Source organism: Lutjanus erythropterus, chromosome 20 (genome assembly GCF_056507025.1).
Source record: "Lutjanus erythropterus isolate fLutEry1 chromosome 20, fLutEry1.hap2, whole genome shotgun sequence".
Lineage (NCBI taxonomy): Eukaryota > Metazoa > Chordata > Actinopteri > Lutjaniformes > Lutjanidae > Lutjanus > Lutjanus erythropterus.
Window position 1 is genome coordinate 17,873,832 of NC_139336.1, and position 24,438 is coordinate 17,898,269.

The 24,438-nt window shown below is 38.0% G+C and overlaps 3 protein-coding genes across 4 annotated transcripts; 2 read left to right on the forward strand and 1 right to left on the reverse strand.

The window, feature by feature from the left end:
- Positions 1-983: 983 nt before the first annotated feature.
- On the reverse strand, positions 984-7,961 carry lman2la (lectin, mannose-binding 2-like a). 2 transcript variants are annotated; one of them, XM_084746369.1, is made up of 9 exons: positions 7,758-7,961; positions 7,215-7,333; positions 6,350-6,467; positions 6,167-6,249; positions 6,004-6,036; positions 4,781-4,942; positions 3,866-3,980; positions 3,362-3,484; positions 984-2,538 (listed from the first exon to the last, which is right to left on the reverse strand). In XM_084746369.1, the coding sequence occupies exons 1-9, from the start codon at positions 7,945-7,947 to the stop codon at positions 2,396-2,398; spliced, it is 1,086 nt and encodes a 361-aa protein (XP_084602495.1). In that variant the 5' UTR covers positions 7,948-7,961; the 3' UTR covers positions 984-2,395. The 2 variants fall into 2 exon arrangements, with proteins under 2 accessions (XP_084602495.1, XP_084602496.1); XM_084746370.1 differs by lacking the exon at positions 6,004-6,036.
- A 2,058-nt stretch (positions 7,962-10,019) lies between these two features.
- Positions 10,020-17,875, forward strand: mtfp1 (mitochondrial fission process 1). Its single transcript, XM_084746384.1, has 4 exons — positions 10,020-10,178; positions 14,800-14,927; positions 15,732-15,964; positions 17,585-17,875. Exons 1-4 carry the CDS (start codon positions 10,109-10,111, stop codon positions 17,649-17,651), a joined length of 498 nt encoding a protein of 165 aa, XP_084602510.1. The 5' UTR covers positions 10,020-10,108; the 3' UTR covers positions 17,652-17,875.
- Positions 17,876-22,155: 4,280 nt separating this feature from the next.
- On the forward strand, positions 22,156-24,048 carry LOC146308351 (uncharacterized). Its single transcript, XM_084746185.1, has 3 exons — positions 22,156-22,871; positions 22,990-23,172; positions 23,259-24,048. Exons 1-3 carry the CDS (start codon positions 22,814-22,816, stop codon positions 23,414-23,416), a joined length of 399 nt encoding a protein of 132 aa, XP_084602311.1. The 5' UTR covers positions 22,156-22,813; the 3' UTR covers positions 23,417-24,048.
- The last annotated feature ends 390 nt before the right edge of the window (positions 24,049-24,438 follow it).

A 24,438-nucleotide genomic window follows, 5' to 3' on the forward strand; every position in this document is an offset into this window, starting at 1 on the left:
ACTGAATGATAAAATGATAAAAATGCTTTGGTTTTAGTAAGAAGTCTGCTGTGTACTCGTTGGGTCATCATTTGTATTTTATTTTTTTAATAAAACAAACATTGGCACTCAATTCTCTCTTTGTCGTTTCTTGACCCTTTTGATTTTATTCATTTAACCTCAAGCAGCCTTTTGCAGGATTCTTGCATGTTGTGTAAAGCCTGAAAAAAGGTTCTTCGAGTGCTCAAAGATAAAGTAACCTTGAGCACTCGAGAGTGAAAATAGTACTCCACACAGACATGTGACACAGCTGAGATATTGATCTGCAGGATTATCACATGGTTATGTGAGAGGCACCGCCAGCCGTTAGCCTACATTATTGACGAGATGTTATGTAATCCAAAAACACATAATCACACGCACTGTCATCTTAAAATGCTCAATGTTTATAGGTTTATTCTTTAACTTTACATTTAACTTTACAACTTTAACATTGGGATTTAACTTTTTATAGTGTCCACCTCTGATTAGAGGGTGTCGGCAATTTAAAATTTCAAGTTCAGTGCAAAATTAGAAATTTAAACAGTGACCCAGTTTTACCTTTAAATTTACACTTGAGGTTTAACTTTTACAATGGCTGACAGATTGACCAACATAATTCACTGCTGAGCCATCATGAATAGGCTAACTAGGCTAACCAACTGTTTAACTGGCTAGAAAACATAAATATGTTTCTGACTCTGCTTAACTTTTAAACATTTACTCAGTTTTACTAAACTGTGATTAGAATTGATCACAGATTAAATTAATCTCTGTTGGTGCAACCCTGTTTTAATGGCATGTTGAGCCTTTTTCAATTCACAAAATGCCGATTTTAATAAATCTGGTAAGAACACCATTGATGTGTTAAATCATAGTAGAGTCATACCATTCAGTTTACAACTCAAAAAACGTGTTTAGGTGTGCAGTGCATCTTTAAATATAGAACAACTATGGTCAATATGTCCTTTATTGTCCTTTAATATTTATTGTGCTTCACACCCAGCAGTCATACACAATATAAATATCGGTCTTGTTTGGTCTTTATTCACAATTCAAATAGTTCAAAGTCACAAGACACAAGATAAAAACTTTAAAGTAATTTGTGGGTCAATGAATGGGTACATGAGGCACACGGTTTTCATACAAAACAACAAATGATAGAAAATGAATCAAGAGAATATGAAAAAGGTAGGGCGGTTGTCAAAGTGGTGACAGGAAATGAGAAAATCCTCCCACATGGTATGATTGAAAACAAACCATAAAGCACATAAAAGATACATGTTGACATTTCCAGAACATATAGAAGACAGGGCTGAGTCAACAGCCGATCCAAAGGAGGCAGCCTGAGGCCAAACCGGCATGTTTGTTCAGTTTATGACACAGTCAATAGAAACACGGAGGTTCTGTTTTTACATATAACAAAAGAAACACAAACAAAAGGTCAGTGTGAGTACTCAGTGTGCAAAGAAAAGTGTCAGCAAAAGAGAAACGCTGCAATAAATCAAAGTCTCCTCAGTGCAATGTCCATTTCTGACATTTAAAATAATCTATTTTAAATATATTTAGAAGAATTTGCTCTCAACTAATCCCAAAATAATCCTTTTCACAAATACATGCATTAAATCTAGGGAAGGGAACAGTAATAAATATAAATAAACATTTTGTGAGACTGAAATTAAATAATCCCTGAAACACCCACATCTTTTCCACATGCACCAACGTGACAGAGGTCATGTTTTCCATATGCATTCATATAAAAATAAGCTCAATGAATACCATGCATACTACAACTACAGGATGAGAATATACAGTACACAATATAGTACACACACACAATCAAAATGATCACTCAGATGCTTTCCTAATGCAAAGAATAGTAAAGATGCATCTTTATTTAGCAAGGAGCTGAAATAAAGATGGCATCTTTGGTTTTTAGTGCTATTTGGTTAGCGCTTCAAGTGATACTGCAGGTGGGTCACGAGAAGGAACACAGGGGATACTTATTTTTCCTTGACATCAATGAACTGCAAAATTAATAAAAACAAAACAAAACCTAAAGAATTTCATAGCTGTCAAATGTTCATGAGAACTCATGTGGTGGTAAGGCCGAGTTGGTGTGTGTCAGGCAGGGGCTGAAGTGGGAAATAAAGTCCTCCTACTGCTTCATGACTACCAAATGGCAAAGTTAGAGAATGGCTTTCTGGAGCAGGTGATACTCTAATCCATCTCCTGTCAGACTAGTGTTGTCCTCGGGATGAAACGATCTGCTGCGCCCTGCTGGCCGACAGCAGCGTCTCACTTTGTCTCAGTGCAGCTGGGTCCACAGACCACAGTCAGATCACAGTCTCCAGCTTTGTTTTCTCCCTCTTCTGTCTCAGTAGAAGCGTTTGCGTCGGCTCTCATTCCAGTGGCTGTAGACCACCAGGCCGATGACGATGAGGAAGATGCAGCCCAGCATGGAAAAGAGCACGGTGAAGAAAAGAGCTATTCCACTCATCCCTTCTTCAGTCTGACCCACTGGAAAAGAGGACGACAGTCAGAGTTAAAGACAGGGTGTATGCAAGTGTGAGTTGACAAATGAATTAAGTGACAACTAAGGCTCTAAAAAACTATTAAAAAGTCTTAAATGCCATTTTCCAATTTTATATAATAGCTTGTTTTCAATACATATGCAAGTTTTCAATTTAAATGCACACCATGTAAGTTCTGCTTCCAGAGGTTTCAATAACAGTTTTCCTGGAAATTATAGCAACTAGTGGCTATCAGGAAACAAACTATTACCGTGAATAAATTACAATTTCTCTGGATTTGACGTTTATAGACATTTTAATGCAGAAATGTTACATATTATAGTTTTAAAAGATTGGTTTCCATCAATGAGGTTCTAACAGAACAGAACCAACCATCACACAAAGCTGTGGTTGTTTCTGGGGCCCATACCCCTAATGCATCACATGTACCTGTCAGCCATCACCATGGTGATATCTCAGTCACCATTCATAAACATCAGAACGATTACCAATGATTAATCTATAGAAAACACATTGAAACAGACTTTGCGATGTGCTTTGTATTTCAGGATCAAATGAAAGGCACAAATCTGTGCCTTTAAGTAAATAAGTAAGTTAAATTGTGTTGCTGATGAAAGACAAAGACCTTAAAGTGGTGATGAGGTCTTAAAATGTATGTACAGGGTCTGAAAAGGTATTAAATTTAACTTCAGGATCCGTGCATATATCCTGAAAGGGCGAGTTGGATGGAGGAATGACAGCAAACAAGGAGGAAAAGAGTGACAAGCAGCAGAAAAGACAGAGTGATAGTTAAAGTGTTTGTGTCTTACATCTCAGTAGTTCAATGTTATCTACACTGGGTATGGTTATCTCCTCTTCCTCCTCTTCCTCTTCTTGTTGACTCCGCAACACCGTCAGTTGGTAGAGTTTCAGAGAAATTATATCGTGGTTATCTATAAATGGCGAATTGGAAAATGTGATTACACTTAAAAAAAAAACAGATATATCCTGCCTTCGTCAGAGTCCTCAGTCTGATCACTTACAGGATCATACATATCTATCATAGCATGACAAGCTACAATGAGTGTATCAATTAATGTATCAGGTGCAAAAAAGCATCAATACAAAGTGGTCCTTCTTCCTAATATTACATACTAAATACCACAAAACCTGCAGATTCATTTATATTCAAGTATTTCTGCTAAAAAACAATAAATGCAGATATACAGAAGACACTAGTGTTGTATGTACTTTCGCAGCGACAAAGCTGAAAATACTGTGCTGCTGAGTCACTGTTACTTGCTGAGCTGCATGGGAGAGAGACAGCTGTTTACCCGAGAGGTCTCCAGTGATGGCTGAGGCTCCAAAATAATAACCTAGCGGAAGCCGCACTCCGGGTATGTCCAGGCAGTCCCTCCACTCGTGTTGCCCGTCGATGTCGATCATCACCTGGAGAACAGAAGCAATCAGAGAGCTTCAGTGACTTTTAGAGGGTTGCAGAATGAAAATGTGTTGACATCTGGCTCTCGGTTCTGTTCCCAGAAGCAGGTCATTCAATTATCTGAATGACTTTGTGAGTAAAACCCAGAATGCCCTCAGATCCTGGACATGGAGTAAAATATAAACAATTGTTACTGATTGTTACTTTGCTGTGAGAAATTGTTAGACAACTGAACACTGTATTTTATCTTCAGTGTGTGGCCACATGATTTAACCAAAACATAACATTTAGAGAGGATGAGATTTGTTTTAGATCAACCACTTATTTCACACCTTGCATGTTGAAGTTTCTAAGCTGTAATCTGTACTTACACACTAAGTTATTTTATATGATGAATATTTGAGTGACAGAAGAGTAGGAGACAGGGAAACACGAGACGTTTAGGAAAATGAGGAAGACTAATCTGAGTTATGTTCCTATTTATAGATTCAGATTTTTCTTTTCTATTTTATCTTTGTTAATTTTTTATTATTGACAATAGTATGCTGTAAGTATAATTTTCTTCGTCTCAATAAAATATATTTAATACAATGCTGCATTTTATGACAATGTCAGATGAGTGACTAAGAAATGTCATAAATTTTATGTCAAATTTTATCTTTACTCCTCTGGAAAAACTGCGTATGCTGATAACAAGTTGGACAGTTGAGGACATGAGGACATGTCTGCGTGTACTAAGCAGTGTTATTGTTGTGGATAATTGAAGACAGAGGTCACAGTGTGTAGTGTGTATGTGTGTGTGACTCACCGTGAGCCTGCGCCGGACGTATCGAATGAAGAGGAAGGTGTCATGTTTGAGGTTGCGCACCATGGCGTTGCAGCCACCCAGCTCTGTGGGGCGACCGTCCCGCTCGTGGTCGTAACTGATGCTGCCGTTCCCGACCATGGACAGAACGAAGGGGAAGATCCTCTTGTGGTCACAAGGAAAAGACAAGGATGAGGAAACAGTCAAGTAAGTCCCTCATATACATCGTTATAGCTTTAAGAGTTGGTCATACTTTTTTTAGTGGACAGAGGAGATTTTAACTGGGCTGCTCACACTCAACAGCTTGGAGTCATGCAGAAACACTTGAACAAGAATCTACGATGTTGAAACACACAATTTCATTGTAGACATGCTGCTATCATATTGTGATCTGTAGAAGTAACCTGATAATCACAATGTATTTTCACTTCACAATTTAGCAGCAAGGGTCAGCAGCAAAATGTATTTTAGCCACTTAAAAAAGGCCCACCTAAAAATATATACATATATATATCAGTGTATACTATCTTTAGACTGTTTTCATCACTTTACTTTAACAGCCTTTTCCAATGGAAACCACCATTATATAAGCCAAATATCACTCTCTCTAAACCAACCGAACTCCATAAGTAAAATCATTTTACTTCACAGAACACAGGAGTTGCTGGACTACCACTGCCTCAATCTTTTAGTTTGTTTGTGTGATTGTGTGACAGTGAATCTGAACCAACTTCTTAAAAACACAGAAGTCAGACAATAACACAAACAGACTTATAGACTGAGGCCCCAGTAGACCAGCAAGTCCCTGTGAGATAAAGTTACTAATTTTGCCTATGGAGTCTGGTGGCTTTGGAGAGAGTGGTATTAAGTACAGTTGCGAAAATATTCTAAATATATCGTACACTTAAATTGATGTTAATTTTTTTTTTAGGTAGCTAAATTACGTTTTGCTGCTGACCCTGTCCACAACACTACACCGGTCCTCCTGCTGCTTCTAGAAACTCGGGTTCTACTGACTGGCATCTACTGCAGATAGCAGACTGACTGTCAATAAATACCTCATACAACCCCACTTCACAAAAAAGACCACACAGCAACCATGCAGGGACAAAATAAAATAAACATCTCATATTTTGCAGTTAGAGAAGCACGCTAAAGGGCCAATGGACACTGAATAATGAGGTTAGATATTCGGGTTGGTATCAAATGTTCCAAAATCCAGTTACCTGTGTGCGAGGAGTATATCTTTTCTTCTGCGCCTGTCTCCAAATAGTTTCACAAAAGAACACAAAGACAGCCCTTTTACACAAATTTGCAAGAGCATTTGAAAGTGGCTTGTACTTGCCCTTGACCCTATTTTTCTTTCTACGCAATGCTGCTACAGCGTACCTCTAGCTGTTTCTCCTCATTGGGATACGTGTCTACAAACACACCCAGGCCAGTGAAGTTGTCCATATTTCCAAATACAGGACCTGTAATGAAGTGAAAAGACAGTGTGTTTATAATAATATTAGTATAGAAAAAAACGTGTTCCTCATGCAATAAGTAAATAGTATGTCCGACAGTGTTTACCTTTCTGCATACGTTCCTTTGTGTACCAAATGGCTAACCCATCACCATTCAGGTTCTTCTTTCCTTGCCCGTGAATCTTGAAGTGCACCTGCATCTCCCAGTCCTTCAGATGGCACGGCTAGAAACACACAGAGGTTAAATATAACTTAAAGGCAAAAGAGGCCCAAATCTGATGTGTTTATTTATTTATTTATTTATTTTTGCTCATATGTGAACAGCACATATATTGAGCAGAAATATGAAAAATATGATTACTTATAATCTTTTTAATTCTGATTTAGGCCATTTTCATCTGTGGCCCTGAATCAGACACAGATCTGATTTGGCAATGCAACCTCAGTGTGAACAGTCATATTGCAATTCATGCGACTTTTATGTCACTCAGTCACCTGAGGTGTCTTGCCAAAAGACCCCAAATGATGAGCCCTCAACATCCTCAAATTTTGAATGAAATCTGCTACTTTGATGTCATTTTATGTTGCGATCCCACCCCTCCTGGCTCTGACTCCACACCCACACAGTGAATTTGAATCAACACCGCTCTAACACAAACACTTAACGTTATAATCTTTATTATTGCAGGGTTACTTTTATTAGACTGCATTCGTTTGAGCTTGGTGAACCTAACAGACTTTTTTCACAGCAGCCATTTTGACATGAAAATAGTAGGTAAACACAGATGTTACCTATGACAATAACTATGGTTTCATTCCATTTAGGTCAAACAGAGTCAGAATGCTTCTATTGTTCATGCTGGCTCAGTAGAAGAGCTCCGCTACACTACATGGAACGGTACCTTATTTAGCATCATTGGTTACACCTGTGTTGCTACAGTTCACATGCACAAGTACTTGAATATACTCACAATGCGGCTCCATACTGCCCCCTGCCTGCTCTGCATGTCAGGTGTGAGGCGCACCTGCTCGGTGGTTACCATGGCATCCCCCATCAGCTCCCAGTGGGAGGAGCCTAGAGAACCCACACCTGGGCACACAAATAGTACCGTCGCCATGAGAAAAGCTGACACAGCAACCCCATAAATAGAGTTTATTGAGTCGGTGCTTTGTTATTTTAACAAAACGTCTGCTTGACTGGCGAAAAAGTGGACAAAGCACTCAAGAAAAGGTTATTAATCAAGCCCAATGTTGGGCATTAAATATGGCGTATGTAATTATATTTTAGTAGCCCTTATATTGTCGTTATAAAGGTTTGTTAGGCTGGATGCAACAGCAGCAGGACTTCATCTGAAGAATACAAACGTTCTAAGACTAATCAATACATTTAGGTAACAAAAGAGCTCAAACACAGGAGTAAATTAGTCGTTAACGCTACATGAATTGTTCTAGAAACATCTGCCGCCCTGTGAATCAGTACTACTGTTAATAGACTGTATAACGGGTAGCGGTACCTTGATAAGGCTTGGAAAGGGTGTACTCCCGCTTCAAAAACTCCTCCATCTCGTGGTCATCGTCGGCCAAACACCGACTGGCAGTGAAAATAAGAAAAGCGAAAGTCCACTCTAATTTAAAAGACATTATTTTCCGTCTGAATGGGATTTTAGACTCCCTGTACTGATGATTCCTGCTGACGGCAGCCATCGTAGGTCAAAACTCATCCCACTACAGCGTCAGCTTCCTTCCCATTGGTTCGCTATGTTGCATAGCTCGTGCCCATTGGTCTATTTGATTGTCAATCAGAATGCACGCTTGTAATTGGATGCGCTGTAGGGTCGTTTTAGAACGTGTGAAGGGTGAAAATAAATCAATTAACTTATTGAATTGGAAGTGTGTAACTGTAAAATAGATAGATGTAGCCTTTACTGATTCAAACTGGCTAATTCTTCAGTAAAAGCAGATGGTTAGTTATTTACGGGATCAGTGTGACATACATAAAGAAGAGAGAAAATATATAGCAATTTAAAGATAGCCCCACAAGTAACGAGTGAAATAATACAATAAGTAGAAAAACATAGCATACCATATACAAATGAGAAGATATAAATCTGTAAAGCATTTACATAGTACACCATATAACTTAAAAAACTCTATAAACAAGCCACAATTTGTTATGTAAAGAGAGGGTATCATATAAATTTGACAAGTGTGCAAAGTTGGAGTTTTTTATTTAAAAAATCAAAATACAGTGAAGTAGCATAATTAATGATTTGCAAAATAACTATGAGAAAAGTTACTGAAGCAGCAGCAGTGGAGTTTGGTTCAGACAGAAACTATAAAGCTGAGAAAATATGTCAGTTCACATTGCATTCACAAAACTTTATGGAAGTAAAGGAATGGAAAAATTATCAGATAAATATACGTAAAGTTAAAGTATTAATGTTACAGTAAAATGTTCCCTGTCAGTGTTATCATGTCTGATGTTTTTGGATTAATATTTTTAATGTTACTGATGGTTACTGCTGTAGATGTTTAAGGTTGAGCTCATTTTAAAGGAATAATTCACCCAAAAATTAAAATTCAGTCATTATCTACTCATTCTTATACTGATTGAAGGTCGGGTATAGGTTTTCAGTCCACGAAACACAGCTGAAGTTTCACAGGAAAACGGTGTTGTAGAATCTCCCAGACAGTTTAAGTGAATAGTGAACAGTCCCCTAAAGTCCCACTGTTCCATTTGCACACCGTCAAAACACTCACATCCAGTTCACATGGTGTGAATAATAGATAACATTTTTCAAGTCAACTTGGCATGTTGGGGCTTTAGGAGACTTGGATTACACTAGACAAGTGTTTTTTTGTTATTTTTTCTGTTGTTTTTTTACATGTAAAAACCGGTGACCATTCACTCTTATTGTTTGGGCGATTCTGCAACACTGTTTTCCTGTGAAACTCCATGGACTAAAACACTTAACCCACCCTTCATTTGGCATTAGGATGACTGAATTTTCATTTTTAGATGAACTATCCCTTTAACTACTTTATAGGCCACTGTTGGCTGGTTTCATCTACAGCGATGCATCATGATCTATAAGACCATCAAATGTCTGTAGCAAACTCTGATAAACCTGTATGAAACACAGAGTTATGGGATATTTCTGAAAAGAATTACTGTTATTGCAGCTGGCATTATTTTCAAACCCTCATGTGCATTCTGTGTATAGTCAATCCTTATTTCTTAATTCTGGTTTATTTTATACATGTGTTCTTTTCTGTTTGCATTTTTGAGTGCATAGTTATTTATAATGATTAAATACTGGATAGAGTTTATAGTTTCATTGCCTTGATGTCATTTGAGACAGTAAAGTAAGCTACAATGCCTCCATTACTTGTCACAAATGTTCATCATTTTTGAGGGATCAAAAAATGTGTGTTTATATATATATATGCTGTTCAAAGAATATCAGCTGATGTGTCATGTAATTATAGAAGACATATGAAATAATTATGTGGAGGGCAGGAATAATTAAACCATTTTCATAAAAAATATAATAATAACATTATTATTATTATTACTATCATTATTATTATTGTTGTTAAGTTAATTTAGGTGGCACTTTTCAAAACAAAGTTAAGGTACTTCACACGATAAAATAAGAATGAATAAAACAGGGAGATCAGCCCAAAAACGCCTGTGCGGTGGCTCTGCTGCCGCCCTGTGTTGAGTTCAGGGGCTGGGACTTTTTTGCGGGATGCTGTAGTTAGTTAAGATCACGCCCCCTTCACTGCCCCTACTGTCTGTCGGGTTTCCCACACTCTTCACACTATAGCACGGCACAGGGGGATGGAGTAAAAGCAGGAAGGCATGGATCCCTCTGAAGAAAAAACAAGCAAAGCGGTGGACATATATCGAGATACATGGGTCCGCTTCCTCGGTATGTATTGTTATGTTTTCTGTGTGTGGTTGATTAGCTCGTCCTGAACCGACAGATTAAATGAACAGTTACTACAGAACATACCGGTAACGTTACACCGGAGCCGTTGTGACCTATAGCTGTGTGCTAGCTAGCTAAAGCTTAGCATAGCTGGCTAACTACACTGTTAAAATTCTATTTTTAGCAAACTTGTCTGTTGAAGGACATTCCGTTACCACAGGACGGAATGGATGAAGTCCGAAAGTGGACAACACTGTCGTCATTTGCGCTTTTTGTTTCCATAACGTTAGCTATCTAACTGTTACCTTTTGCGTTAGTTATCTCTGTAATACAGCTCTGACTCAGTAAAGGTAGTTGTTGAGCAAGTTGAGGCAGTGACTCACTCGACCACAAAGAAACGCCCGTAGGCATAGCCAGACTGAATAACACTCTGTGGCAGATAGGTTTGATTAGTAGTACTTGGTGTCTCTTATGTCCTCCTCTAATTGAAACACCAGGGTCGTTCGTAACACGAGTTACACTGTCACCCAATGAGCTGTTAGCTGAGCGGGTCGTGTACAGGAGAAACATGCTGAAGGGCATCCATACTGCCACTGCAGCAGTTCCCACAGTGCATCTGTGCAGGCTGTTCTCCTGGTGAACATGCATTAATCTCCTGCTGTGGCCATCAGGGACCATGTAATGTCACTTTAGCCCCCTTATAAACTCATAATCTCACGTCTTTAATCCTTCATGTGCAGTGAAATATCTCCATCTCTGCATGCACTCGTATGAAAACAGAGAAGAGTGTTCCTACATCAGTTTCTAACAAGGATGCAAAAATATTTTAAATATTATGATAATGCAATACAAAATGTCTCGATACCATACCTGACTGTAATGATCAACTGTGATATTACATGGGTAATTATTGTTATAATTTCCATATTGTTGCTGATATCTATCAGTTATGTTTAGTTTTGTGGTCTTTCATTGCCAAACACAATTCATGGCAGTTTTTGCACATGTGTAGGTCATGGCTGGCTACTTTTATTTCAATAAAGCATGAAAGCAAAAGCACTATGCAGGATTTATCTTCTTATTTTCTCATTATTGTGCTGTGACTGGGACACTTAACCAACGCATATAATGTATCTTCTCCCTTGAAATACTTACTTACTTATTCTTATTCCTATGTACATAATTCTGCCAAGAACCAGTTTCTTCACAGTGTTGAATTCCCAAAATTCTCTAGCTTGTCTGGAAAAGATTATTTCTTACTACTGTGGAAAAGCTGTGAATCGTGATAGTGGTTATGTAACAAAGACTGGATGTGCAGGAAAATCCAGAGCCATCAGATGTCTGTCCTGAGGAGTTCACTGCCCCTCGTGTGGGCACAGATCACATATTCGCTGACACACACCATCCTAAAATGATGTATCACCAGTCTGATGGATCTAAATACCCTTTTTAGACCAAAGTTCTTTTGTGGAAATTTTCAACAGGATAAGAGTAGGTGGATAACATTAGAGCAGAGACAGGACTGACTGATATCCTTGTAGATAGCTGTTTCTTTCAATGTGATGTAGTATCCCAGGTGACTTTTAAAATCCACTGATGGTAAATAAAACAGCAGCAGCGTTGAGGTGTAGATCAGAGACTGGATATGGTTGTTGTACGTATATTTCATTTTTATTTTTCTCTTCTTCTTGCTGCCAGTCATTGTTACTGGACATTGGTGAACCTCTCTTTTATCACTCACCACATCAGCTTCCCCACCTCGCTCCCCTCCTTTCATTCTTTATCTCATCTGTTTTTCCTGCCTCCATCATCCTCTGAACACACACGCTCTGTCTACATAATACACCTTCATGCCGTGGTGGGCTGACGGCAAATAGTGAATTGCAAATAGTAATCTGAAGCCTTTGCTCACAGGTCAGAATTGGACCTTAGTCATATTATGTGTGGGCATGGCACATTTTATTATTAAGTAAGTGCCTTGCTAGATGATAATCTTATCTAGGCTCTCCTTGTTATCATGCTTTATTATACCAGTCCAGCTCCTTATCACCTTGTACTCACAAGTGTGTCAGGAGCTCCACGTCCAGTAGTTACTTTACTGTCATTTTCATTGCTACAGTATTAAACCAGGCAGCCTACAGCTAAGACCAAGTTTCATAAAGTTGCCTTGTTCTCTTTGCCAGCCTTCCTCCCAAAAGACATTTTGATTTGTCATGGTAGGAAGGTTTTCATTGTTTTATGAAAAAGAGAGTATATCATATCTAAATGGATATTTTTACTGTTCCACATCACTTTCACAGTTTTTAGGACTTTGCACAGTGTAAGCTTTAACTCAACCTCTAGTCCAGAAACGTACTTCTTATAGGTACTGTGAGACATACATATTTTCTTGATCAGTATTTTGGGTTGGTGTATATAGCCACTTAATGTTATGCAAACTTAAATTTGGAATTCTAAGCACCTATTGCTATGGATGTGCCAATACCTCAGTCTTGGAATCTGCCTGATACGGGTCAGATCACTGGTTGTGATCAATCCTCCACATGGCAAGTGTATTGCACGGTGTGTATTGCTTGCACATGGTGTTTTATTTTGAAAATTGACTGGATTCGCTATACATTTCTGGGACAGACTGCAGCACTTCTTGTGGAATCACAAGCATTGTGTAGCATGGCTGTGATCAGCTCTGGTGGTCACAGTGAACCCGTAATGTGACACATGGACTATTTGTTTCACAGTTAGACCACATTGCTTTTGATATGGGCAGATAAAGCAGCATACATCCATACAAATGTATTATTAACAGCTTACTTGGTTAAGAGAGGGAAAAAGTCAATATTAGATTGGTATCAGGATTGGCAGATACTCAAGGTTGTGGTATTGTATTGATATGGTTATCATAATAAGAATAAGAAGAAGGTCATAATCGTTTTTGGGGTATTGCTCAGTCCTAAACATGACTGACAACAAAGCTTGCTATGATTAGTTTTTGAGTTTAAAGGGATGTGCTCTTTGACTGTTGCTTAGAAACCAGGGAAAAACAAAAATAAAGCTGGCTCTCTTAAGGAAGTTGCAGAGGAATGATTCACTTCTGCATCTCTTACTAAAGACTGAGTTCCAATGAAATTGTTCTCAAAGTGAGCAAAGAAGAATTGTTGTGTCCTATTTTCTGTAAGCTCCCCCACAATTCTGTGAATATGTGAGCCTGTAGCAAACTAATACTGAAAGACACTTTTTTTGGAAAGTATTTTAGTTACTGTAAACATGTTAAATAGCGTTGGGTATCTTTCAGCTCAGGGCATCTGGAAATACCCCAGCTCTCTTCCCCAAATTTTAAAATCTGTCTTACATTGCATGGAACTCATTCTGATCATACGTACATAAAGGAACATTAGGCCAGAGGTTATTGGCCCACTATAACTGAATGAATATAGCTGATAGAAAAACACAGAATTTAAAAAACACACTGAGGAAGACACTGTTTCAGTCAGTCATGTCAAGACCGACACCTGATCCTCTTTGTAAGGTCACTGTTGGTGATGCTGATCTGGTGTGTTGGATTGATGCACCTTTCCCTCAGTACAAGATCTACTGGAGAGCAGGGGTGCATTGAGACAGCAATTCAGAACAGGACTCTAACTCAAGTACAGGACAGCCCACACAGACTGACTACAACGTCAATAATAACTATTGCATGACTCCTTTTTGAATTTGTATTGAAATTTGTATTGATGCTGCTGTAGGAGATTCTGAATATTTCAGTCAATGCACATGATAAAAATCTTTTGTTTCAATGATCCACTAAATCATGATAAGGATTAATTAGATTTAGACAGAAATCTATAATCTGAATCTTATCAGTTTCCTCACTAAATCCTGATTTGCTCTTCGTAACTGGAGAATAAATAGAAAGAAGCCTTAAAACTGATAAGTGTGTGTTTCATTGGCTTCCAAAAATTGTTCCCTATTTATTTAGCCAAACACCATTTTTTGGGATAAAAGTGGATCATCACCATGCTGTGTTTCATTGGCTGTGACATGGTTGTTTGTAAATTAAGTTTTTTTCAACACCGGTAGCACAGTGAACTATAGTCTATAGGCTCAGTTTCACCAGCAGTACCAGAGATGGAGACAAACCACTGAATTTGACTTCAGCAAGCTCTGATAGTTTTGTTGTCGCAGAACTGAAGATAATACTTACCGTGTGACAAGTTAATTTTACCGGTGATTTACATGTACTGTGGCATACGGCACAGGTGACTTCTCAATAAAAGACCAAGGACATTTGAGTCATTCAATCCTTTGTGGAATGGGTATTGCATAATTTTCCAAATGTCACTTACCATTTTCACAATGTCAGAGATAAAGTTGAGGTTTATTAGCCAATTGTATTTTTCAGGATATATATTATGCAATTTCACATTAAAAAAATGGTCATCCTGAGAGTGCTCTCAGATGTGACATCACTGAAAACCGAGCTTTGAATTTTTAATGCACTGCCCCAATGCTCAGACTGACATTAAACTTCATGTTGGTGGGTTGTCAAACTAAGGTTATGTTGCATTTAGAGGAGACTAAGAAGGTTTAAGTCTTATCTGTATTTATGTATGTATCCACACAGGCTATGCCAATGAAGTCGGGGAGGCTTTCCGTGCTCTGGTGCCAGTGAGTTTGGTCTGGGGCAGCTATGCTGTGGCCACTGCGTATGTTACTGCTGATGCTGTGGACAAAGGGAAGAAAGCAGCTGTGGTAAGATGTTGCTGTTTATACAACCCAGATTCAAAAATAGTTTGGACAAAATAGTTGTGTAAAGCATTAATGAAAACATAATGCAATGATTTACAAATCCCTTTGCTCTGTATTAAATTGAATACAGTATAAATACAAGATATTCAATGTTACAAGTGATAAACTTAATTGTTTTTCGCAAATATTTGCTCATTCTGAATTTGCTGCCTGTATGCCCCTCTCCCCCTTTTTGAAACGGGCTGCAGGGATCAAATTCAGAATGAGCATATATAGAGGCCAAAAAATTTTTGCAAATCATTTCATTCTATTTGTATTTACGTTTTACAAAACATCCCAACTTTTTTGGAATTGGGATTGTATTTGTTCTCTTATTTCGGTCAATTTTCAGTTATTATGTAATGATAAAGGGGAATAAATAAATATTAGGTCAACATCATGTTAGATCACTGGTTGAATGTGGAGATTATTGCAGGGGATTACAAGATTAATCTGAGGCATCATGAGACGCATTAACAGAAAGCTGAACAAAAACCAACCTATTTTACATATAGTTGTGCTTATTATTTCTGCTTCTTTCTTTTTTTTACTGCTATAGGACTCAAGGAATTATTCAAATTAAGTTAGATGCAAGGGGTCACAAGTCAGAACGTTTGGGAACCAGCCTCTTAGATGATCAGAAAGAACAGGGTCCATAAATAAAGTCTAAAACTAGTCAATCAAGCCCAAATTAATTATTATATTATTTTCTGTGTTTGAAAAACTTCTGACTACCCTCATTTTCTGATCCTCTGTCTGTCCCTCAAGGCCCATGGGGACAACCCAGGGAAGACAACACGGGTAGCCGTGGCAGTGGTGGATACGTTCGTATGGCAGGCGCTCGCCTCTGTGATTATCCCAGGCTTCACCATCAACCGTGTGTGTGCTGCGTCACTGCACCTGCTGGGCAAAACCACCAAGTGGCCTCTGCCCGTCCGCAAGTGGACCACCACAGCTATAGGCCTCTCCACAATCCCCTTCATCATTACTCCAATAGACAGGTTGGTGTATTTGTGTCCATGTATAATCTATGTATTATATAAGTTGCCTATTATGCAAGAATTGATTTTAATGGTTTGGCTGCTCGCTCATGATTGCTGCTGTGTTTTGTGCAAAGTGCAGCTCAGTTCAACCGATGTATTGTTCTGTGATTGATGTATTCTCTATACACTATGAAAGGGGAAGACTGACTGACTACTTAATGTCAGCAAGTTACATTACAAGACCAAAACCAACAATATATCCTTGTAATAAGTATTGTCTGTGAATCCAGAGCCTAATAGATCTTCTTCCTCTGTGCCATAGACCTCCATTGTTGTCTAAAAATGATTAAAAACACATGAAAGAGCCACATTGTTGCACTGGGTGACACGTTCATTTGTCATGAACACAGTCAGTGCTGTTAATCCCACATACACCGGCTGCTGGAAATACTCACCAGGGCACCAAATGGGTGTTAATCAACTGGTGAAAATAGCCCCCACAATTTGCTCTTGTTTTATTAACATTTGAACCAACATAAAACCTACAGTTCCCAGCTGTTTTCTTCCCACTGCCTCTAACAGTAGTCTAACACTTAGACAAAAACGGGGGGTAAAACAGGGTCTGGATTGAAAAAAAAAACAAAATTGCAATTTAAGTAGGAACATAGAGTATTGAACTAAAACAGTTGTTGGTATCTGTCTTTCATGGGACTTGTTTACAATAAGAAAAAATAGATTAACACAAGATGTATCATTTACGAATTCATGGTTTTGAACGAACAAGCCACCATTTTTTCAAATGAGAAATTAAGTTGTCTTCATCAAAATGATGACAAATAGTTCAGATTAGTTTGGAATGATTAGATTTAGGATTTAAAAGTTCAGAGTATGTGTAGTCTACGTGAAATGAGAAAAAAGTTTAGATTTTTTTTTCCTAAGCTTTTCCACATTGATCATAAACCCTTGAATATAACTCTAGTCATTGAGATCGGTTGAGAAATAAGCATCATAATGTTTACTTGTATTTGTTCACAGGTCAATATTGACCTGATGAAAATGGCGGTGACGAAGACATAAGGCAGCAACAAGCTGAAGCGTCTATGTGTATGTGTCTGTGGTTAGCCTACATGTGAAAGTTTTAGGCCCGCTTGTCTTTATTGTCAAAGCTGCTCTTGTTAAACCTGCAGTGTGGAACTTTCATATCCACTCTGGCAGTGACAGTAATTACACAAACAACACGTGCTCATGATGTATGTCTACAGTTTTATGGCAGAGGCTCCTGAATGCTACAGCCTACTTTTTGCTACAGTTGTCCCCCACTTTGTTTCTGGCAAACCAGTTATTGCTGGTTTACATATTTTCCCACCAGCATGGGAATGTTCCCACAGATACCGCTTTTAAAAACTCCACTGTGTATGAACTCATTTGGCAAAATTTTGAATGTAGAGGCCATTTATTATGTATATGTAAAAGACCTGTGCTGCAGGTTCAGGTTCATCCACTATTGTGGACCAATAGAGAGCTGCACAAACAGAAAGCACAAAGTAGAAGTTTTCACTTCTGCTCGTATGAAATGGATTCAGAAATGCTGCATTATGTATCCAACGTCACAATGTGTCCACTCTGTGTACCCTGCAGGTCAGTGGATTTCCTGCTGGACTCGAGCCTTCGGAAGGTCTACAATGAGGGAGAGAAGCACAAATAAGGAGGGACTGTGCGGGACAAATGGTCCCCTCCTGGGAAGAGACCAGTCATCTCCATGCAGACCTGTGCTGATTATCCACCACTGTGAAGCACTAAAAACGTGTGAAGAAGGATTTCAGGGAGCAAGACTGTACAGTTACTCAAAGATACAGAGTCTATAATAAAATTACTTAATTTCAGAATTGTAGAATTTATATAGGTAAATTATTAAAAGTCCTGCTCTGTGAAATGCCCTCTTGGGGATCCTTAACTTTAACCTCTCAGGACAGTCTGGGTTACAACACCAACAAATGTTTAAACAGGAATCTAACAGCATGAAAAATGTATTGATATTCTACTTGTCACAGTGAAATCCTGCTTTTGAAAGTGTTCTTCTGCAGGGATACAGTGTGCTGTTATATTCCTGATGTTCCTGACAAAGAAAGCCTCCACGGTTGCCCTCATGGTTTAGAGCTGTGGGCTGTGGCTCACCTCATGTCCAGATGTCACACTGTTGCTGTGTTTATTAGCCATATTCAGTGGTACTGTACTGACAGGCCAAAAAGCCAGTTTGCCATGATGTCCCTCTTATTCCTTACTTATTCTTCGGCTGTGTTTTTTTCTTGCTGTTAACAAAGGCGTCTGTTACTTGGAATAGATATTTCAAGTTGTCTTGTTTCGTTCTACCTTATTATTGGTCACGGGAGCCAAGCTTTGCACTGGGATCATTTTCTACACCACGGTTACAATCTATATTATTCTCTATGGTATGATATATAGTCCTCTTAACTGAAGTATACTTGTAGTAGCAACAAGTTGCACTTATACAGTTATTCACAAGTATTTGAATTTTTTCTCAGTAATATCTCAAAGCTGCAGTAGGCAATATTATTCATAGTTAATTCTGACTGTCGGATGTCACTAAAAATATTTTAGGATTCCCTAAAAAAAAAAAAATCTGTGAGCCCTGTCTCTTTGTGTATATTTTTTAAGGCCCGGCTACACTTTAAGGGAATTTAAGGGAAGTGGGCATGAATTTGCGTGCTTTCTTTGCATCGAGTTTAACTTAGAAGGGGCAGAATCAAAGCCTCAACCAATAGTGAAAACATTCACCTGGGCAGGCGATGGCTTTTTTTTAATTCAAAGATTCATGATCAATATGGAGTTTGAAAAAAAGCCTTTTTTCCCTCTTCCATGTAGATCATAAATTATTGGATATAAAATGACTCATTGAAATTAGCTGAGAATCAGCTGGTCCAATATGGCAGCAGTGTTGATGTTTCACCACAACGGACTGAAGTGGTCAGTGTGCAACTTATGAATAATTATGTATAAGTTTGTAGTCTAACAATCTTATTGTACAATACTGTAGCTTCTTTAGTCTGGAAATCTTAGACATACCAGTTTCAAACATCTGTAACTAATTTTAAACCGACTTAGTAGCACCTGGACTCAAACTGTTTCAGTTCCGTCTCTCTCCAGATTAATCTGAGACAGTATGGTATGATCAGACTTTAAAACATCATACTCCTCCAAGCACGCTTTAAGCTTCGCACAATTTTCCTCCTTGATGTATAAGAGTAGATTTAGTATTAACTTCTCAAATACTTGTTGAGGTCAGCGTCATACCTATGCAGAAAATGATTTAAGGGATTATTTAAGAAATATACAGATGCTATATGTCTTTATATTATTTCTGACGCTTTTCTTTGAGGAGCCAAATAAAATACTGTATCTCATGTTGAACTATGCAAGGGAAACGAATCGTTGTGTGCATACACAAGCTTTGAAACTTAAAGGGATTGTTTTCCCAAAATTAAAGTAAAGTATGTGGTTACATAATGTTAAAATGTTGAGAACTAAGAAGGGAAATCTGATACAAACGTAGCTTGATATTTTGAAGAGCTGTCACCAAGATATACCATATTGGAAATGTTTTTCATTGCCAATGTTTGTGTCAGTATTCACCAGTGTACCATGTTAGCAATAATCTTTGTGTATATGTTTGTGTCACACCATATTCTCTTTGCTATGAAGGATGTGGTTCACTTTGTCATGCTAAAAGAAAAGATTGTGAAAACTTGGGGTGCACCAACTGTCATGTTTTTACTTGCTGGTACTGACTAATGATGTAATATTTTAGTATTTAATAACCAGAGCAGGTCACAAGACCACTGAAACAGTAGTTTTTTATTGTCTTTTTAAATGGTCAAAACTTACGTATGTGTGCAGTATTGGATGTTTTCATTGACTAAAAGCACAGAGCTCACTTTAACCTCGTGTAAGTGTAACGTGACAGAGCTTTTTCACACAGACAGTCTGACTTAACATTGCAGCAAAGGCAGAAGTCAAAAAAGTGTCACAGTCAAACATCAACATGTAGTTTCCTGAAGTGTCCCAGTAAACTACAACAGTGATTAATGGTGCACAGTAATGTGGCCCTGGAACTGGGACACTTCAATGTGTTGCACACATCATTAATTATACCTTTGCTTTTTCTGCTGTGATACATCAAGTTGTCGGTACTTTAAAAAAAAAAAAAACATATTGGTGCATCCCCAGTGAGGATCTATATATTCATATTCAATTTTAACATTTCAGATTGTACACAGAACTTCATTGTATTTTTATTGTTGGCTGCTGCAAATGAAACAGTTTACTCTCTTTTCTTTGAACATTTTTGACATTTTACTTATGTGGTCAGAGGAGGATTTTTAGTCACATTTTCAGCCTTAACTGAAAACAAAAATTGTCAAACCTCAGAACTTTTGTTCGTTGTGCTGTAGCTGGAGGTTATTTTTTTCAGATGTGAAAGCAACTGATGGAAGCTGAAACCGCCATTTATTACAATGGACACCTAATGTTCAGCAGTCCTCCAGTTCTGTAACAACTTCTTGAACACTGGAGAAAAAACAACTTGTGTAGTGAAATAAATTATGTAATGATGAGCATGCGTATTTTTTCTTTCAAACCATATAAATCACAGTGTGAATGAGTGGTAATACGGTTACATGTCGATCCTTGTAAAGTCTGTTTGTTCAATATTCCTGCACGTCTTCTTTCACAAAACAAATATTGACCATAACCACTTTTTAACTTTGGGAAATAATCATAGCATTATCTTAAAAACAACAACAAAAACACTATATTTTTGAGTTCCGCATATATTTCACACATACAAATAGATAATGAAATGTAAAAAGTTTCACACTCTAAAGAAAATAAACATATTTCACATACTTAAAGAAAAATAGATAAGACAAAACAAAACAGAAAACAAAAACACAACCCCAATTCCAAAAAATGGAACATTTTGTAAAATGTACAATAATTTGCAAAAACCTTTTGACCTAGATTTCAATTGAATACAGTATAAAGACAAAATAATGTTGCAACTGATTAACTTTTTGTTTTTTGTAAATATACACTCACTCTGAATTTAATTCCTGCAACACATTCTAAAAATGTTGGGACAGGGGCATGTTACCGCTGTGATGAATCATCTTCTCTTTTAAATGTGAACCGAGGACACTAATTGTTCTGAAAGTGAAATTGTTTCTCATTCTAGTTGTTGTACTTTTTGCTTCATAAAACACCACACACTGTCAGTGGGAGACTGGTCTGGACTGCAGGCAGGTCAGTCAAGTACCTGAACTATTTTACTATGAAGCCACCCTGTTGTAACACGTGCAGAATTTGTCTTGGCATTGTCTTCCTGAAATAAACAGCTATATCTCTGAAAAATACACATCTGGATGGCAGCATATGTTGCTCCTTGTAAAACCTTGTATTTACTTTAAAGCATTAAAGGTGCCTTCACTGATATGACAGTTACCCAGGATGCCATGGGCAAGTCCATTGAACTTTACAGTGTTTTACAATGTTAACAATCTGGACGGTTCCTTTTCTCCTTAGCCCAGAGGACGCAACATCCATGATTTCTGAAAATGAAAATGGAGACTCATCAGACCACAGCACAGTTTTCCACTTTGCATCAGTCCATCTCAGATGAGCTCGGGCCCAGAGAAGTCAGCAGAGTTTCAGGACATTAATGTTGTTTGCATGCGGAGTCTTAAATTTATATTTATAGATGCAGTGAGAAACTATGTTTACAGACAACAGTTTTCCAAAGTGTTCCTGAGCCAATATAGTAATATCCTTTATATAATCATGTCTGTTTTTAATGGAATACTGCCTGATGGGTCAGAGGTCATGGGTTTTAAATGCTGGTTTTCTGCCCTGGCCCTTAGATATCTCTGGATTCTCTGAATCTTTTAATGATTTTATGCAATTTTGTGTTGAGAAATATTGTTCTTAAACTGTTGGACTCTATTCCCACACAGGTCCCATCCTTGCTAATGAAGGACTGAGCCTTTTGAGGATGCTCCTTTAACACCCAGTCATGATACTTGTTTTTTGAGTATTTTGAGCATTCCACAACTTTCCCAGTCTTTGAAACATGTTGCAGGCATCAAATGCGGAATGAGCATATATTTACAAAAAACAAAAAAGTTTATCATTTTGAACATTAAATATCTTGTCTTTATACTGTATTTACATTGAATACAAGTTGAAAGTATCTGCATTGGAACTGAGGTTTGTGTTTCTGACACAGCTGATCAAATGTAATACAATTACCATGCATATAAAGGTCCTCTATTTTCTGCACAGATTCTTAAATTTGGCATTGAAATATGCATTTCCCCATATGGAGAAGATAAAAATCAGATAAGTATCCTTAAAATGCTGATGTGCTGCTCCAGATGACAATACCATTTTTGAGAAAAGATTTCTCTGTTATCCTTTTCAGGTTTCTTGGGTCTGCAGAGTATACATACAGCATTAATGGGAGGTTTGGCGCTGATATTTCAGCGTTATCTTAATGCAGCCTGCATCAAGGCCCTTTCTTAAGTGTGACTTGAAGTGGCGGTATAACAACTTGCTCTTTGCATAGTTTCCACTTCCTTCCTACCCACTGTCACTTTCAGATCAAAGAGGAGTAATTCAAGGGACGCTTTAACCAATGAAATGGATGCACTGAAAAGCACATCAGAGCAGGAGATTTGAGAGCCAGTTGCAGTAATTTATCCTGATTGAGTCACACGAGGCCACAGCTGATGCCAATTCTATAGATGAAGTGCTCACATAAAAGCCTGAGGAAAGGCACCACGGGTAAACACAGTCATGTTTGTTCTTAATCTTGTGTTTGTGGCTGTTTTGGCCACATCAATGGCTCAGTCAGGTAAGAAGAAAATTAGAATATTACTCTTCTGTTGGCTAAAGGCTTGATATATGAAGTTAAATTTTGCACCTGTTCCCCTGCCACCCTTTGTACCACGCTGACATATTAACATTTACAGGCATTCCTCGGTACATCCAGGGCCAGTGGTTTATCGCTGATGAGACCCCACAGTATGAAGACACTGATGAATTAACAGTAGAGGAGAACATTTGTCCCGCAAGCCCATCAGAAATTGTTGAAGTGGTGACGGAGGACCAGAACTTGCTGACCACTCCAGAGCTGCATGTTCTGAAAGACCAAGGTGGGAAAATCCAAATCATCATGCCTGCTTCATGAGCATCGATAGCATTAATCTATAGCCGCTGAATATTTTGTGTTTCCTGTTAGACTCAGCTGAAGGAGAAGAATCAGCCGTGTGGAAAATTATCCTGGTGGCGGTCGCCCTGCTGGTATCTGTAGTGGGATCTCTGAGTGTGGCCTATTACATGTGTGTCTGGAGGGGAGGCAGGATTCACTATCAGCCTCAGAAGGAGGTTTATACTTAAAATAAAGTGAGCTTTTTTGCTGAAATTCCCAAGATGTTTCAGGGTTGTTGTTTTTTTTTCTGACTCATGGATATGGGACTGTAAATCTTACCTGGGCACTTTTGTTACTTTCTTTTATGCTACGGCTTATTCTCTTTATCACCAATGATCTATGACAAGGACATACATCAGAGGAAGGGGTCAGTTGTTTGCTGTAACATAAATTTTAATGACTCACCCATCTTGTCTGTTAATAATGCAGCAGCTGTGTCTGTATCTGTTTTTGAATAGTTACAGTTTATTGACCCTTCAGCAGTTTCATGGGTTCATAAAGACACTTATTTTCTACAGCTGGAAAAAGTTGAACTACATTTTTCGGTTGTAGCTGTTATTTATTGGTTTATTGGGCATGTCTATGCAGAGCAGGTATGTCAGTCTGCTTCAATAGCAGTGCCAGGCAAACAACTGGCATTGCTTAGATGCTCTTTGTTCTTCAGCCACAGCTTCTCAGGTGATGAAAGTCAAAAGCTGCTTAATTGTCCAAGGAAAAATGATGTATAAAGTGTATTTCTTGAAAGTAGTACTCAGTGTTTATGGAGTAAATGAGTGTTTTAAAGAGCTAATCTTAAGTATACTGAAATATTTTTCTTGCATATTTAGAATAGAATTCCTTTTGTCTTTGCAAAATACAACAAAATTGAGAAGCAATCCTGTTGGTGCATTCACTTCTATCAAACAAGGGGAAAGTATAAAAAAAGTAAGAAATTATTGGTATAAAATTTAAAAACAGTAAGAGGGCTATAAAACTGAGTGAAGAAGCTGATATTGCAGGTTAGGAATGAATATAACTATTTAGGTTAAAAAAACAAGAAAAAAAAAAAACCCCAGAACTCAAACAGTCTGTTTGAATCATTTCTTATGGCCCACTGGAAGTGTGTAATGGTGGCCATATCTGACACCCTGCCTTCTGTTTATTTGGCCGAAATGTTGGTATTTGACATCCTGGAAATGAGACACAATAAGAATTCTACTGATTCTAATTT

What these genes read in the sequence shown, in the direction of transcription:
- lman2la (XM_084746369.1), bottom strand. Translation starts at nt 7,947, where the DNA reads ATGGCTGCCGTCAGCAGGAATCATCAGTACAGGGAGTCTAAAATCCCA. An exon ending in ATGAGGAGAAACAGCTAGAG is followed by an intron (nt 6,037 to 6,166) that starts GTACGCTGTAGC and finishes ATTTGGAGACAG; the next exon opens with GCGCAGAAGAAAAGATATAC. An exon ending in CATCACTGGAGACCTCTCGG is followed by an intron (nt 3,485 to 3,865) that starts GTAAACAGCTGT and finishes CGCCATTTATAG; the next exon opens with ATAACCACGATATAATTTCT.
- mtfp1 (XM_084746384.1), top strand. Translation starts at nt 10,109, where the DNA reads ATGGATCCCTCTGAAGAAAAAACAAGCAAAGCGGTGGACATATATCGA. An exon ending in AAGGGAAGAAAGCAGCTGTG is followed by an intron (nt 14,928 to 15,731) that starts GTAAGATGTTGC and finishes CTGTCCCTCAAG; the next exon opens with GCCCATGGGGACAACCCAGG. An exon ending in ATCATTACTCCAATAGACAG is followed by an intron (nt 15,965 to 17,584) that starts GTTGGTGTATTT and finishes TGTACCCTGCAG; the next exon opens with GTCAGTGGATTTCCTGCTGG.
- LOC146308351 (XM_084746185.1), top strand. Translation starts at nt 22,814, where the DNA reads ATGTTTGTTCTTAATCTTGTGTTTGTGGCTGTTTTGGCCACATCAATG. An exon ending in CACATCAATGGCTCAGTCAG is followed by an intron (nt 22,872 to 22,989) that starts GTAAGAAGAAAA and finishes TAACATTTACAG; the next exon opens with GCATTCCTCGGTACATCCAG. An exon ending in GCATGTTCTGAAAGACCAAG is followed by an intron (nt 23,173 to 23,258) that starts GTGGGAAAATCC and finishes GTTTCCTGTTAG; the next exon opens with ACTCAGCTGAAGGAGAAGAA.